The following is a 17,681-nucleotide window of genomic DNA, read 5'->3' as shown; positions in this document are numbered from 1 at the left end:
GATACTGCCTGACACGCTGTGCTTTCCAGCATTTTTTTTTCTTTTCAATACAGATTCTAGCATCTGCAATAATTTGCTCCTTCAATCAAATGCTGCTGTCAAGAGATGAGAAATGAATTGTGGGGTGGGAAGAAAGGGAAATTTAAAAGAATGTTTGAAATGTTTTCAACATTTTAAAAGTTTTTCCTACTGGATTGTTAATGAGAAATGTTCTTTGTGCTTTAGAATGGATAATTTAAAATTGTGTGCAGAAAAGCAAGCCTCCTGTGTCATTCTTAGGTTGATTGAATGTGGTATTACAGTTAGGATATTCAGTAATTTAGAGCTATATGATATTGTAGTGCTCAGGGATTAATCTTTGGCCTCCACCTATTTTTAAAAAATTGTTCATGAGGTGTGGACATTGCTGACTAGGTCTGCATTATTGCCGATCACTAGTTGCACTTGAGAAGGTGGTAATGAACCACTACAGGGAGAAAGTGAGGACTGCAGATGCTGGAGACCAGAGTTGAAAAATGTGGTGCTGGAAAAACACACAGCAGGCCAGGCAGCATCCGAGGAGCAGGAGAATCGATGTTTCGGGCATAAGCCCTTCTTCAGGGATGAGACTGGCGTGCCAAGCGGGCTGAGATAAAAGGTGGGGGGGGGAGGGGCGCTGGGAATACGATAGGTGGAAGGAGGTGAGGGTGAGGGTAATAAGCCGGAGAGGGGGTGGGGGCGGAGAAGTCAGGAAGAAGATTGCAGGTCAAGAGGGCGGTGCTGAATCCGGTGGTTGGGACTGAGATATGGTGGGGGGAGGGGAAATGAGGAAGCTGGAGAAACCTACATTCATCCCATGTGGTTGGAGGGTTCCTGGGCGGAAGGTGAGGCGCTCTTCATCCAGGTGTCATGTGGTCAGGGTCTGGCGATGGAGGAGGCCAAGGATCTGCATGTCCTTGGCGAAGTGGGAGGGGGAGTTAGTGTTCAGCCACGGGGCGGTTGGGTTGGTTGGTGCGGGTGTCCCAGAGGTATTCCCTGAAACGTTCTGCAAGCAGGCGGCCTGTCTCCCCAATGTAGAGGAGACCACATCGAGTGCAGCAGATTCAGTAAATAATGTGCGTGGAGGTGCAGGTGAATTTGCAACGGATATGGAAGGATCCATTGGGGCCTTGGAGGGAAGTAAGGGAGGAGGTGTGGGCGCATGTTTTGCACTTGCGGTTGCAGGGGAAGGTGCCGGGTGTGGAGGTTGGGTTGGTGGGGGATGTGGACCTGACGAGGGAGTCACGGAGGGAGTGGTCTCCAGAACGTTATTAGGGGTGGAGAGGGAAATATATCTCTGGTGGTGGGGTCTGTATGGAGGTGGCGGAAATGACGGAGGATGATACGATGTCCGTGTGGTGCAGGTATGTTGATGGTGCTGTTAGGGAAGGGAATTCTAGGATTTTGGTTCAGCAACTGTGAAGGAATAAAGACCATTCCAAGTCTGGATGGTGTGTGGCTTGGAGAGAAACTTGCAGGTGGTGGTCCTGTGCCTTTGTTCTTATCAGTGGTAGAGGTTGGAAGGTACATTTTTCATCTAAGTGCTGGCCTTTGACATCCTGCAAAGGTAGAATGTTAGTTTTCGTATGTAAGCTAATACCCAGCTCATGTGACAGCACTGGACAAGTGGAAATTTACTGCGCATAAAATTTTTTCAACTTTTTCCAGGTTTAATGGTGTCATTGGCAATACATGTATTTATTGTGCATCTCTAGTTATACTTGAAGTGGCAGTGAGCTGCCTTCTTGAACCACTACTGTCATTAGGGTGTAGGTACACCCACTGTGCTGTTGGAGTTTCAGGCTTTTGACCCAATGAAAGTGAAGCAACATTGCATCCATCCTGACTTGGAATTTTAACAAATATTTCTGATGTACCTCATGTTGCTCTGTTATTAATGAGGCTATTTATGTCGCATTCACCTCCTGTTGAGTGTTTAAATGTTTACCATTCATAACTAGATATGGCAACACTGCCAAGTTTTTAGGCAGATTCATTTGCGTATGTCTTGTAACACTGGCAGAGAGTAGTACAGTGACATACAGTTGGGTTTTTTTTTTATTCATGAGATCTGGGTGTCACCCACTCAGCTAACCCAGAGCAGAATTGAGAGTCAACCACATTGCTGTAGGTCTGGAGTCATGCCAGCCACACCAGCAAAGGATGGGAGATTTCTATCTCTAAAGGACATTAGTGAATCAGATGGATTTTTGTTCTTTTACGATAATCACTGGTTGCATGGGTGGCATTAGTCCAATTTTTCGAGATTTGTTTTATTGAATTCATCTGGCATGGTGGGATTTCAACCCATATCCTCAGAATATAAAATGGGGTTCTGAATTATTATTCCAGTGACATTCCCACTATATCTCCAACATTTTGACTCCCTGCCTTCTAAAGTCTCAGTACTGAGAGGAAGCACTAAGTGTGGCAAGGGCATAGATGTATTCTGGCTGGAGGAATTCATATCCAGCACCAAGAATGACTCAGAAGCAGCAATACTGATTGAGCCAGTAGTCCTAAGACTGGATCTTGGGTGGTGAGGAAACCAACAGAAAGAGAACTTTTTCACCTCCTCGTCACTAACTTACCAATTATAGCTGCACCATGCCAATGGGAGTGACCACTGCACATTTTGGAGACCAAGTCCTGTCTTTGCACTTTCTTTGTTATTTTGTGTGGAGCTATAACTATGCTAAATGGGACAGACTTCCAACAGATCTAGCAACTCAACTGTGCGTGTGTGAGAACTGTATTCAAACACAAGATCTAACCCCCCAGATTTAGAAAAGAGGACTTTGCAGGTTATACAGAGCTGGATTTGTCACTCTTTATTTTGATGCTTGATAGTCCATCTGGTTTTATTCCTTTGTTTAGAAATTGTAGCAGTTTTGATACAACTGAGTGACTTGTTAGTCCATTTCCGAAGACAGTTAAGAGTCCATCTAATTGTTGTTGGTCTGGAGTCACATTTGGACCAGGCCAGGTGTCACATAGACCAGACCAGAGAAGGACCACAGTGACAAAAACGCAGATTGCTAGAGAAACCCAGCAGGACCACAGTCATCCTTCCTTAAAAGATGTTTGTGAACCAGATGAGTACTAAATGCGTTCTTGCAATGATAGGCAATGACATAATTAATTTTAATTTTAATTCCATATTTTACTGAATTCAGATTTCACCAATGTGATGAATTTAGAGTCCATGTCCTCAAACATTCTCCTGGGTTCCTGGATTACTAGTCCAGTGACATCAACATTGTCACAGCCTATACTTGAGAAGACTCTTCACCTCTGCCCCAGACTCTGTTTCGTAACTGTCTATTCCATCGCTGCCCATACCAACAGTAAAATTGAATCAGGCTGTTTGCATTCCTGGAGCCATTTTTGAAATAGAAATTGAGACTTGATTTGAGCCATCAATAAGACCAGCTATTTCCACCATCATACCATTACCTGCTTTTCACCCCTTTCTAATCTCATCCGCTGCTGAAATCCACAGTGCGGACAGTGAAGAAGGTTACCTCAGAGTACAATGGGATCTTGATCAAATGGGCCAATTGGCTGAGAAGCAGCAGATGAAGTTTAATTTAGGTAAATGTGAGATGCTGCGATTTGGAAAAGCAAATCAGAGCAGGACTTATACACTTAATGGTTAGGTCCTAGGAAGTGTTGCTGAACAAAGAGACCTTGGAGTGAAGGTTCATAGTTGCTTGAAAGTAGAGTCGCAGGTAGATAGGATAGTGAAGATGATGTTTGGTACGCTTTCCTTTATTGGTCAGAGCATTTGAGTATAGGAGTTGGGAGGTCATGTTGTGGCTGTACAGGATGTTGGTTAGGCCACTTATGAAATATTGCATGCAACTCTGATCTCCTTCCTATCAAAAGGATGTTGTGAAACTTGAAAGGGTTCTGAAAGATTTACAAGGATGTTGCCAGGGTCGGAGGATTTGGGCTATAGGGAGAGTTTGAATAGGCTTGGGCTGTTTTCCCTGGAGTTTCAGAGGCTGAGGAGTGACCTTTATAGAGGTTTATAAAATAGTGAGGGGTGTGAATAGGATAAATAGGCAAGGTCTTTTCCCTGGGGTGGGGGAAACCAGCACTAGAGGGCATGGGATAAGGCTGAGAGGGGAAAGATATACAAGAGACCTAAGGGGCACCTTTTTCACGCAGAGGGTGGTGCATGTATCGAATGAGCTGTCAGGCAGTGGTGGAGGCTGGTACAATTACAGCATTGAAAAGGCATTTGGATGTGTATATGAATAGGAAGGGGTTAGAGGGATATGGGCCAAATGCTGGCAAATGGAACTAGATTAGGTTAGGATATCTGGTTGGCATGGACGAGTTGGACGGAAGGGTCTGTTTCAGTGCTGTACATCTCTATGACTATGATGACTTTGACTTTGTTAGCTCGAGACCAACATTTCCAGTGCATTACTGGTGACTATCCCCACTCTAACTTTGAGTGTATCCAAACCTCTGTCTTTAAGTCGCAGTAAGCTCTGTTGGCTTGTCACTCTCGTGCTCCTTGACCTTTTTTGGATCCTGGTCCACCGATATTTTAGGTTTAGAATTCTCATCTTTCTTTGTTTGCCAGTCTTTCTGTGGGCTTGTTCCTCTTTATCAACATCAATCTCTCAATGCTGTATGACCTCTGTGCTTCTCAAGTTCAGACCTCTTTTATATCCCCAGTTTTTATTGTTCCACCATTGGTGTCGATGCCTTCAGTTGCCTTGGCTCTTACCTTTTGGAATTCCGTCCCTTTTGCCTCTTTAGGTCACTTTTTTCAGTTTTGTAAAACAATTCTTACTACCTGTCTCTTTAACAAAGGTTTGGCTATCTGACATAATGTCTCCTCATGTAGCTTTGTATCATATTTTTGTTTTATAATGTTTCTGTGAAGCATCTTGAAATATTAAAGCTGTTATATAGTACAAGTTGTTGGTAGTACTAATCCCTAACTCTATAGCAGTGTTTATCCTATTAAGATTAGAGTTTAAATGGCAAAATTTAAGAAGCTTTGCACCAGGGTCAGTGAAGGTGCTGTTGATATTCACTCTCGGCTATTTTTTACTAGGATGTTTTGGGATTTGGTGTGGTATTGATCTAGTGTGATTATTTAGGAGACCTGAGTTCAGAATCACAGATCTATTACAGTATAGAAGAAGGCCATCCAGCTTTTCGTACTTGCACTGTCATGTTAAATTAGCATCATTTATCGAGTGCCAATCGTCTGTTCTTTTTCCCATAACTTTGCACACTGTTTTTGTCTGTGATCCTCTAATGCCCTCTTGAATGCCACAGAACTTGCCTTTACCACATATCCAGGCAATGCATTCCATATCATAACTAACTACTTTTTTTTTTCTCCCTCCATACCACACTTGCTTCTTTCGCAGACTATTTTAAATCTATGCCCTCTTGTTCCTTTTTGCAAGCAGGAACATTTTCTCCCTATCTATTCTATCCAGCTCACTCATGATTTTGAAAACCACCTGTCAAATCTTCTTCTAGCCACATTCTGTCCAAGAAGAACAGTTGCAACTTCTTCGATCTATTCTCATAACCGAAAGTCCTCATTCCTGGACTCATGTTTTTACAGGTAATACCCCTTTGTTACTTCCTAACCTCCAGTGCTGCTGGCAGTGAGTGGAAGAGTGTTAAGAGCAGAATTTTTTTTTTTACAAATTTTAATCTGGATTACATCCTCCAGCATTTGTAGTATGTGTCACCAATTTTCTGTTGTCAGTGTCTGACCCTCAACATGCAGAACACTAGGGAGCCTGGTTTAGATGTAATATTGAAGCTCCTGATTCAGGGAATTTCTGTTTCAAACAGTTCTTCACTGGACACATCATGACTCCTTTGATGCCTTCAAACTCTGCAGAGTATGACCACCTGACCCCCCAGCAATTCCAATATCTTGCGGTTCCCCTTTTGTGATCAATAACCCAATGCTATGCCTAATGTTCCTCAACTTCATCCTTTTTAATGTTGGATTTCCTACCTGACATCCAGACAGTGGCTGCCAGCTGAACAGAAAACAGAAGCAAAATATTGTGATGACAGCCTGCTGCAAATTCAGCATTATCTCCACATTTCCAGCATTGCCTCATTCCCTGTACAAAATTCCTGCTTCATCCTAAATATTGGCTTGCATGAAGTTTGTTAAATTTGGATTTGGAGAAGATCGAAGTCACTGAAACTTTGTTTTATATAATTCTCAGTGAATTTAAAAGTGTTACAGAAATGCAAAATATCTGTTGAGGATTGATTACTTTGGGGTATGAAAGCGAGCTTGTGATCAGATGGTGTTAGTACAGCACAGCATAAGCTGCGGTTTGATGGGTTTAGACTTGACATCCTCTGTTGTAGCTGTAGGTTGGCAATAATAAATGCAATGGCTCCATAGTACAGACTAAGTTTGAGGCAAGATTTATTTTTAATTGGGCAGTTAACTTCATTTTTAGATAATGGGGATGTTGTTTACCAGAGATGATCATGTTGTAGAAGTATTGAGGCCTGTAGAGAATCGTGTAATATGAGAAAAAGCTGTTATGGGATTGGAGAGCTGGATGTTGGCAAAACTGAGGGTTGTGACTGCTAGAAAAAGAGCAGAGGAAACTAGCCCTTTGAATATAGTGGAAGAAACAGTCATGAGAGTCAGGAACCCTTGTGTCACAGTGATGGCATGTTTACCTCTTGGCCAGATACGAGTCCCACCTGCTCCAGAGCATCGATGAACAAGTTAATTAGAAAATATCTTAAATCCTATGGCAATAAAGATGCTAGAACATTTGAGAAAATTGGAGTTGCCACAGGCAGGCAGGACTTTGCCATCAATATTAATTTTCCTACTGTGCTTGAGTCAAACCATATCTCTGGTCCTCTTCCGTCTGAACCTGAATCTGAGCTGCTGTCAGATGTGCATTGGTCCATCAACGTCTGTCTTTCCTACACCAGAAGATTTGCCGCTTTCCAGATAGCATAAAATCCAGCTAGCAAAGTCAAGTTGAAGTAAGCATATTGAAGAATTTGAAACCAGTTGCAGATCGTCATGAGGAGCTACGAGTTTGGGTTGATTTAAATATTTGAACAGATATAAGTAGTCAGACTTAATGTTTACTCCTTTGAATAATTCCACAGAAATTGCAAGTTCACAAAGGTATGTGGTACTCATTAAGCAAAATAGAATTGCTTCCTTCAATTGTGTTGAGTTAGGACGAAATAGAAGTTGTCTGCATGTTTGGTTGATCCTAATAGTCAATCAGACAAGCAAAAATGTGCGTATTGGAATAAATTTGAATCTAATAAATGTGGGGGAGAAGTGTTACATTCACACTTTAAAAGAAGGCTACACAAGATTACATGAATTCATTCTTCATTTCTGAAGAAATATTATATGGATTCAAATAATTTCCTTTTGTTTTTCTCTCTCCACAGATGCTGGCAGACTTGCTGAGTTTCTCCAGCACTTTGTTTCTCTTTCAGGTCACCAGTATGTGTAGTACTTTGCATTTGCATTAATTCCATGCTGTGTGTTAATCTGATTTTAATATTTAATTTGTCTCCAGAATTTGATTACATTCTGTGATCTAGTGTTTAACAGCTATTTTGTTTATTTTTCAGTTTTCTTAAGTAACGAGAAGACTACAGCTGGACCAATATATGAATTATATACCTAAATTATAAAGGATCATCATGTATATTAAATCTCACATTTTGTTAGATATATCGCTGTAAATTAAATCTTTGCAATTATACTCCTTTGCAGCTCAGCTGATGTAATCTAAACTTGTACTGTAATTGAATCTGTTAATTAATGCATTGTATGGTACAAGAAGTTGCATTTCACTTCAGTGTTTTAAAACTTCTTTATATGTTAGGGTTTCAAAAATGAAATACTATTGCTAGTATGGATCTGTTGAAATCATTTTTAATTAAAATGTGATTGTCTACAACAGCCCACTGTTTCCAACGTAGTATTCTTTTCTGTTTCTTTTTGCATATTCTACTGCAGTTTTAAAAAGCTCAAAACAAGAAATTGTTTCATAAAAGTTGCAATTCCTTTGTATATTTTGTTATCATGAGAAAGATCAATTTCTATTAACCATAAAGTTTGTTGGGGGCTGGGGGGAGGGCAGGGGGCAGTGAAATTGCCATAAACTTTTGGGAAAATGGTTGTAATTTTTTTTTTCAAAGTACAGCTTTTTGAAGCAAAACAATTCTCCATGCACCATAACTGCTGAAATGAGACTACAGCAAAAACATTTGATGTAAGATGAGAAAGGCATTCCAATGCCTAAACTATAAAGAATATGCACGAAGTATTATGACAACTAGTTCTTATGGAAGAGTTGCTGTCAGAAATGTAATTTTTGCTTTAGGCTTTGAGTTTAAGTATCCAGTGCTCCCCTTTTATTGAGATGTTTCTTTTCGTAGTTATAATTTTGCTTTTACAAACACTTAGGTGACTTTATTGCGTTTTGTACAGTCGAATGGGTAAGAGTTAATTGCAATGAAGTTGTAGAAATTAGCTCTTTCGACCAGAGATTAAAGTAGGAGCAGAAAATTCTGCCCTTGAGCCTGCTCTGCCATTCAATACAATCATGGCTGATCTCATCTTGGCTTCAGCCCTACTTTTATGCCTTCGTTATGGAGGAGCAACACCTCATCTTCTGCTTGGGCAGCCTACAGACAGGATTACTCAACAAATTGAGTTCTCTGATTTCAAATAACCTCCCTTTCCTTCCCCCAACTCCCTCCCCAGATCCTCTCTCTCTCCCTCCCTTCCACTCCTCCCAGCCACCTACTGGATTCATTCCTCCCATTGACCAACCAGGTCGTACAGTCTGCCTGTCTTCACCTAACCCCACCTCAACAACCTGCCTTCGTATCACCTTTATCTGCAGCTCCCCTTACATCCACCCGCCTGTCCTGAAGAAGGGTTACACCCGAAATGTTGACTTCTCCTCGACCTGATGCTGCCTGGTATGCTGTGTTTTTCCAGCCTCCAGCTTGTCTACCTTAGATTCCAGTATCTGCAGTTTCTTTGTCTCTAACCACTTTTGTGCCTGGTCTCCATAACACTTCAATTCAAACTAATTAAAAATCTGTCTATCTCTTTAAATTTACTCAGTGACCCAATATCCATCACAATCTGGGGTGATGAATTCCAAAGATTCATGACTGTCTTTGAGAGAAATAATTTCTTGTCTGTTTTTTAAATCTTCCAACCGCTATCCTAAAGCTACGACCTCTCGTTCCTGATTGCTCCCCATGAGGAAACATCCTTTCTATGTCTGCTTTGTCAACCCCCTTTAGCATTTGTAGATCTCCATTAGATTTCCTCTCATTCATCTAAACTCCAGAGAAATGCTCAATGCCTCTTTGTAAAGCAAACCCCTTACCTCTGAAATCAATTTAGTGAACATGTGTATGCACAAAGACAACCTGATTTATTTCATATTTTCATATAAGAATAGGTTGGGTATGGCTGATTATGGTGGGGAGTGGTTCAAATTCCTACATTAACATCTTGGGCTTCTCTGTTGTGTGAGACCTCACCGCTCTTTTTGGTGAAAAGCAGCTCTTTCTCAATTAGAATGAGCTAATAAAATGTTTCAAGGATCAGATCCATGCACCGCTCAGCAGGGATGCTACTTTAAATTCATAGTGAGATTTTTATTGGTTTGCAAAATTAAAATATCGAACTTTAGCCAGTTGTGTCAGTGCTAACTTTTCAACTGGAGCTCCCTGTTTCCCTTTCGTACTATCATTTCATATTTTTAATATTTACCATGAAATTCCCTTCCAAATAACATTATGATCTTTCCTTGATAGTGGTAAAGCATATCATTTCTAATAGTTCTGTCTGTGATAAGATTAATTCTAATTTTCACCTTTCAATTAAAATGATTCCTGCTTCTGCAATGAGTGGAAGTAATTTTATTATTTATTCTACTTAAGTTTACACTTTCAATTTAAAAAAAACTTCCTAGCATTAACCAGCTCATACAAGGCTTGCCTGCAGTATATGAGGCTGTGCAAATATTACCATTCCACAAAGGAAAGTGACTATTCAGTGTGTAGGTTAATGAGCAAAGGCCATAGTTCCCTTTGTGCTGAATAGTGGCATAGGTTTACAGGTTTATTAATATTATGAAAATAATCTACTAGGTAGAAGCTGAAAGTTGAGCTTTGCAACAGATTTATATAATCTTCTGTAGTTGGCAATAAATCGCCAAAATTGGTGGTACAGTGGATAGTGGAGAAGATAGTCTAAAGATTTCAGCAATCTTGATCAATTGAGTCAATGGGGTCAGTAGTGGCAGATAAGAGTTCAATTTGGATAAATGCAAGGTATTGCATTTTGGTAAAACAAACAAGGGTAGGGTTTGTATGCTTAAGTAGAACCTTGATCGTTTTATAGAACAGTAGTGTTGTCACATAGATAAGATAGTTAAGGCATTAGAACTCTTGAATTCATTGTTCAGATCTTTGAGTGTAGGAGTTGGGATGTCATGTTGAGGTAGTGCAAGACATTGGGGAGACCTGTTCTGGAGTACTGTCACCCTGTTATAGGAAGGGTGTTATTAAGTTAGGGAGGGTTCAAAAGAGATTTACCAGGCTGTTGCTGGGAATGGAGGGTTTGAGTTATAAGGAGAGGCTGGATAGACTTTTGTTTTCCAATGGAGTTTAGGAGGTTGAGAAGTGACCTTACAGAAATTTATAAAATCATGAGGGGTATAGATAAGGCGGGTGACTTTTCACTGGGATGGAGGATTTCAAGAGTTGAGGGCATATTTTTAAGGTGAAAGAAAAAAGATTTCAAAAAGACATGACTGGCACATTTTGTACACACTGGTTCATGTGTGGCATGAATTTTCAGAAAGTGGTGAATGTGGGTATAGTTACAACATTTAAAAGTCATTTGGATAAGTACATGAATAATAACTTTGGAGCAATAGGAGTCAAGTGCAGGTGGGTGGAACTAGTTAAGTTTGGGATTATGATTGACGTGGATTGGTTGGACCAAAGGGTCTGGTTCCAATCTGTATAACGCTGACTCTGAGTTTCAACCCATTTTGGAAGTAAAATTTTCCTAAGTCCTTTGAAAAGAAAAAGGAATTAATGAGGGAGTGTGAAGCAGACCCCTCATAGGTACCAAATTGGATCCAATGCTCCTGCCAAAGTTAAAGCAGGTATACCTGTATATATGATATATAATCATAAAACAACTTGTAAGTGCAGCCAATTGAACAAACACTTTTGCTGTGATGTTAATAATGGCCTTGTTTGGACTATTTTAGTCTGTGCTTTCACTGAATGTGCGTTCCTTTTGGAATAATAGAAGTTGTATGTGAATGCACTGCTACTTTCCATTTGAAAGCAGTTTCAACTATCCCATTATTTTCAAAGTTAGATTTACTGAAGCATCTTGAGCCTCCAAAAGCTGTATGTCACATGAAGGTGAAAGCCACTTATTTTATTGGAAGGATCAGGAAGTATTAAATAACGCTGAAGACCAAAATAGGCTAAGTTAATTTCAAAGACTGGAGAGGGGTGGGATTGCTATAAAAAGAAAAGTATTATGTTGAAGGATTACATCTTTTTCTCTCATCCAACAAATGACGACTTCATTGGAAATGAAGATTGTCCCAATTTATGTAACATGGGCAGCACTGTAATTATGAGTAACATCAATCTGCAGATCGATGGATGAACCAGTTCAGTGCTAAAACTGTGTAGACCTAGTTATTATGCGTTACGAATGGTTTTCTAGAGCAGTATGTTGAAGAACTGACTTAAGGGCATTCTATTTTAAATGTAGTATTATATAATGAAGAAGGTTTAATTCATAATCTTGTAAAGAACCTTTAGAGATGAGTGACCATGGTACGCTAGAATTATGTTTGCAAGTGAGATAGTTTAATGAAGTGTTTAACTGAATATGGAAAATTGTAAGTTTTGAACGGCATTGGCCGAGGTGGATTGGGAAAATATGTTAAGTAACATAACTGCATAGGCAATGGATAGAGTTTCAAGAACTTGTATGGTTTACAGCAATTATACATTCCTTCAGGGTACAAAAACTCAAAGGTTCAGTCAACCATGGCTACAAAAGGAAGTTAGATGTATAAGATTCAAAGGAAAGGTTTGTAAAGTGGCCACAAATGGTAAATCTGAGGACTAGGAGGTTTTTAGAATACAGTAAAGAAGAACCAAGAAATTAATAAGGGAAAAATAGAATCAATTCCATAATACAAAACATTTTTTAATATTCATCAGATGTGGGCTTTGCTTGCTGGCCAGTATTTATTGCCTGTCCTGAGTTGGTCTTGAGAAGTTAGTGAGCTGCCTTCTTGAACTGCTGCAGTCCATCTGTTGTGGTTGACCCACAATGACGTTAGGGGGTGATTTCCAGGATCTTGACCCAGTAACTGAAGGAACGGTAATATATTTCCAACTCAAGTTTGGTCAGTGGCTTGGAGGGGAACTTGCAGGTAGTGGTCTTCCCAGATACCTTTAGCCCTTGTCCTTCTAGATGGAAATGGTTGTGAGTTTGGACGATACTGTCTGAGGGTCTTTGGTGAATTTCTGCAATACATCTTGTAGATAGTACACTCTGCCATTACTGAGCGTTGGTGATGGAGAGAATGGATGTTTGAGGATGCAGTGCCAATCAAGCGGGCTGCTCTGTCTGATAATGTCAGGCTTCTTGAGTGTTGTTACAGCTGCACCCAAGCAAACAAGTGGGGAGTTTTCCATCACACTCTGACTTGTGCCTTGTAAATGATGGGCAAGCTTTGGGAAGTTAGGAGGTGAGTTACTTGCTGTACTATTGTTAGCCTCTGACCTGCTGTTGTAGCCACTGTGTCTATGTGGTGAGTCCATTCGAGTTTCTGGTCAATAGTAATCCCCAGAATGTTAACATTAACTATTTAACTTTTTTCCTGTCAGACGATTGTCTATCCTGGCTAATATTAGCCAATCATTGCTAACATATAACTCTCACTGATATAAGATCTTACCTCACGTGATAGACTTTTTATGTGACAACTTGAATATCTTATGAAAATCCAAATATACTGCATTGACTGGTTCCTCTACCCTTTGCTTGTAATATCCTCAAAGACCTCCATTTAACTTTTAAAATACAATTTCTGTTGATAGTCATGTTGATTCAACCTGATTATATTATGATTTTCAGAATGGCTGCTATTCCCTTAATAATAGATTTCAACATTTTTCCAATGAGAGCATGAGGCTAAATGGCTTATAGTATCCTATTTTCTCCCTCCTTTCTTGGACAGAGTGTTACAATTGGAGTTTGCCAGTCTGCCAAAAGGACCTTTGCTCTAACCTGGGAAATTTTGGAAGATTACAATAATGCATCCACTTTCCCTATTATCAGGTCCAGGGTATGCCACCTTTTACTCTCATTACTTTCACAGTACGTTTTTCCTGTCAATCATTGTTTTAAGCTCCTTTCTTCATTTGGTGCTTAGATTTTCTGTCACTTTTGGGATGCCCTTAGTGTCTCCTGTGAAGAAGGATGACAACTATTTGTTCAGAGTCTGCCATTTCCTGGTCTGTGTTTCCTGATCTCACCTTCTAAGGGATCAATATCCACTTTAGCTTTGCTATTCCTTTCTGTATGTTTGTGGAAGTTGTTCGTATTCATTTATATACTATATTTATTTATGTGACTAGGGAAGCAGTTATAGTTTGATTTGCTTAACGATCTGTTCATTCACTGTAAATTTCTAAAGCTCCCCTCACTTGAATCCTACACCTGCTGTACAGTCGAGGCTCCAGCAATTTAGCTAAAAGCCACATCTACTGCCTTAGTTATTCAATTCACAGGGACTGAGGTCCCAGCCTGGTTTAAGTAACCACATAACAGCTTCTTATTTGCCTTGTATTAGTATCAGTGCCGATGAATTAAAATCCATTTCTTCCAGGTCAATCTTTGAGAAACATTAGCAAAGGTAAATAAGATTAGACAGTTGATAATTTACTTGTTCATCATCCAGTGATTATTACCTTTGTGGTTCTGCTTTTCAATTTGGCCTCTAGCTGCTCATTTTCCTAATGTAGAACCTCTTTATTTAAATATTACCAATTAAAATTATCACATTCCTTTTTGCTTTCCCAACTATTGTCCTCTGTACAATACTGTTGCCAGTTTGCTTACCCACTTTGCAATTCCTGCTCTTACCCTCCATCTGGAAAAGCCTGTGTCTGTTGGGCAAGTGTAAAGTCTGAGGCACCCTCACTGCAACCTCCACAAATTCATTTCGTCTACTTGCAGTTGGATACTCCTGTTCCTAACTACAGAACAAAAAATTAAGTTCGTAAGGAGTTTGACTGCCTCCTGAAACAAAGTCCTGGTAATTTCCTCACTTCTTCACTTATCAGTGTGCCCAAAGCTCTGACTCAAGTTCAATTGTTGTGAGCTTAAGGTCCTCAAGTTGCAGACTCTTACTTTAGATGTCGTTGCAGTGAATCAGGCTGGCACTCATCAGTTCCTATGGGCTATTGTTGTAACATTTCATCTACTGTGTCATCTCGATTTTATTCATTCTCATTACTTTTCTTAGACCAGTTCTTGTTTTATAGAAGACCAGAACCCAGCTCTTGCATCACAACATCAAATTATCTCACTCCCCAAATTAAGTATTCTGGAAAAGCTGTATTCCATCAAGCTGTTCTGTCCATTGACAAAACAAAAACCATCCTGTATTTGTACTTGAAACAGTTTGAAGTAATGTGACTTGCCGCTTTATCAGTCTAAGTTTGAATTTTGAGCAGGACTTGCATGCCATGAGGGGTTGCACAGGATACTGAACACTGAAATCATCAGTAATAACTCCAATTCTGATCTTAAATAAGAAGGAATGTCACGGATGAGCAGGTAGAAAATAATTAGTCTAAGGACACTGGTTGAGGACGTTTACAACAATGTTCCTGGCATTGGCTTAATTAGCCTCAAACAACCACAACCATCTTCCTTTATGATAAGTATGACTTCAAACAGTTGAAAGGTTTCCCTGACTTCCCACTGATTTCAATTTACTAAGGTACTTTGATGTTCAACTAGTCAAATGATGCCTTGTTGGCTCTGACAAAGGGTATTGGTGGTATGCTTGATATATTTGTGAACTGCAAGAAATATACTCTAAAGTCCTGTAAATAACCTGAGACAAAGGTGGTGACTTATGCCTCAGACAAAGCACAGATTACCCACTCAACAAAAAATAGAATTTGTTTCAGGAAGCAACATATACCTGTGACAAGTGTCTAGTGAAGCACAGGCAAGGAAAAGCTGTCTAGGAATGTGCATTCCATGGGCTGGGTATTGAGTTTTCTCCATAGCCCCAAAGGCAAACTCATATAGAAACTCAAAGACACAACAGGAAATAGACAACCTACAACATATGTACTGCGTTGATTGGAATGAGATCAGCCAAGTGGATCTTTTAGAATATGAGATTCCTGATTGGGTCTGTTAACCTGATCAAATCAGCAAGTCCTGGCAGACAGATATGAATAGGAGTGTCAGGAGTTTTGTTCAGTCTAGGAGCAGCTCTGAGCTAGCTGGTATGGTGTCATGTACTGTGCATGTGTACTTCAAGGGTGACATGGTGATGGGATACCAGCCTTCATGGAGTCATTTGAAGTACTTGTGTATGTAACCCTTTAAAAGCAATTTGCAATGTCCCTTACAATATCAACACTGCTACATTTTATTCAGCCAATTTTTATTAGATGGGACTTATGTTTTTGCATGTTGAAATTGCATCAGGGTCCTAATAACATGTATCCTAATTTATATTTATTCATGAAGTTCTCAAGCACCTCTTGCACATAAGAGAACTGTAGCTAAAGTGATGAACAACAAGCATGTATGAAAGAAAAATAATTATCTTGACATAATGTCAAATCTTCTTAACAATAGCCCCATGTGGGTGTGTGGAATTTTAAAAGTACTCTATTTTTTCCAATTTTATTATAGTTGCAATGGACAAAGTAATTTTTGCGAGCGATTTATGTCAAGAAACTAAGTTATTTTAATAACAGGAACTAAGCTTAACATCTGTGATGGATAAGTTACTTGAGAAAATTCTGGGGAATAATGTATACATGCATTTGGAAAGACAGGATTTGATTAGATGTAGTCAGCATGGCTTTGTGAGTGGGATATTGTGCCTCACAAATTTGTTAGAGTTTTTTCGTGAAGTGACCAGCAAGGTTGATGAGGGCAGGGCGGTAGACATAGTCTATATGGATTTCATTAAGGCCTTTGATTAGATTCCACATGGTAGGCTGCTCTGAAAGGTTAGATTGCATGGAATCCAAGGCAAGCTGGCAATTTGTATATAAAATTGTCTTGATGTAGAAAGCAGAGGGTAGTAGTGGAAGGATGCTTGCCGAACTGGAGACCTGTGACTAGTGGAGTGCCTTAGGAGTTGGTGCTGGGCCCTTTACTGTTTGTTATCCATATTAATGATTTAGATGAGAATGTACAAGGCATGATTAGTAAGTTTGCTGATGATATGCAAATAGGCAATATCGTGGACAGTGAGGAAGGTTACCAGAAATTGCAGCAGGACCTTGATCAGCTGGGGAAGTGGGCTGAGAAATGACAAATGGAGTTTATTATAGATAAGTGTGAAGTCTTGCATTTTGGAAAGTCAAATCAAGGTAGGAGTTTCATGGTCGGTCCTTAAGAAGTGTAGTGGAACACTGGGATCTTGGAGTTCAGGTTCGCAGTTCTCTGAAAGTGGAGTCACTGATAGTTCAGTGATAGGCTGTTGGATCATTGGCCTTCATCAGTCAGGGCACTGAGTACAGAAGTTGGGAAGTTATGTTGCAGTTATACAGAACATTGGGGAGGCCGCACTTGGAGTATTGTGTTCAGTTTTGTTCACCTTGTTATAGGAAGGATGTTATTAAACTGGAAAGATTGCAGAAGAAATTTACAAGGATAGTTCCTGGATGCAATGGTCAGGTTGGACAAGCTAGAACATTTTTCCTTAGAGAGTAGGAGACTGAGGGTGATCTTACAGAGGTGTATATCATCACTAGAGGCTTAGATAGGGTGAATGCAGAGTCCTTTTGCCAGGGTTGGGGAATCCAGGACTAGAGGGCATCAGTTAAAAGTTAGAGGGGAAATAATAAAAGGGAACCTGAGGAGCAACCTTTTTACACAAAGAGGGTACATATAATCGAATGAACTGCCAACCAAAGTGGTTTCCACCTGGGCAGCATGCAATGAAGCACACTGCACATTGGAGGAGCAACACCTCATCTTCCACCTCAGCAGCCGACAGCCTGGAGGACTCAACATTGAGTTCTCCAATCTCAAATAACCTCCCTTCCCATCCCCTGACTCCCTTCCCAACCCCTCCCCCTCCCTTCCACTCCTCCCTGCCACCAACTGGATTCATCCCTCCCATTGACCAACCAGGTCACACCCTCTACCTGGCTTCACCGATCCCACTTCACCACCTTGCCCTGCCCACCCGCGCCCCCCTTTATCTGCAGCTCATCCTATACCCACCCAGCCCAGAAGAAGGATTACACCCGAAATGTCAACTTCTCCAGCTTCTGAGGCTGCCTGGCTTGCTGTGTTCCTCCAGCCTGTCTATAGCAGA

The 17,681-nt window shown here is 40.3% G+C and overlaps 1 protein-coding gene across 2 annotated transcripts in view; it reads left to right on the top strand.

Annotated features, from left to right (window-relative positions):
• Positions 1-7,898, top strand: part of tcea2 (transcription elongation factor A (SII), 2) — a 64,221-nt gene extending 56,323 nt beyond the window's left edge. For both annotated transcript variants that reach the window (XM_060836065.1, XM_060836066.1), the window contains one exon: positions 7,648-7,898. In XM_060836065.1, the coding sequence (XP_060692048.1) occupies positions 7,648-7,656 (9 nt within the window). In that variant the 3' untranslated portion in view covers positions 7,657-7,898. The remainder of the gene's footprint in view (positions 1-7,647) is intronic.
• The last annotated feature ends 9,783 nt before the right edge of the window (positions 7,899-17,681 follow it).

The sequence above is a fragment of the Hemiscyllium ocellatum genome, chromosome 15 (genome assembly GCF_020745735.1).
Source record: "Hemiscyllium ocellatum isolate sHemOce1 chromosome 15, sHemOce1.pat.X.cur, whole genome shotgun sequence".
Classification (NCBI taxonomy): domain Eukaryota; kingdom Metazoa; phylum Chordata; class Chondrichthyes; order Orectolobiformes; family Hemiscylliidae; genus Hemiscyllium; species Hemiscyllium ocellatum.
The sequence above is the reverse complement of the archived record's forward strand: the minus strand, read 5'-3'. Positions and strand labels throughout refer to the sequence as shown.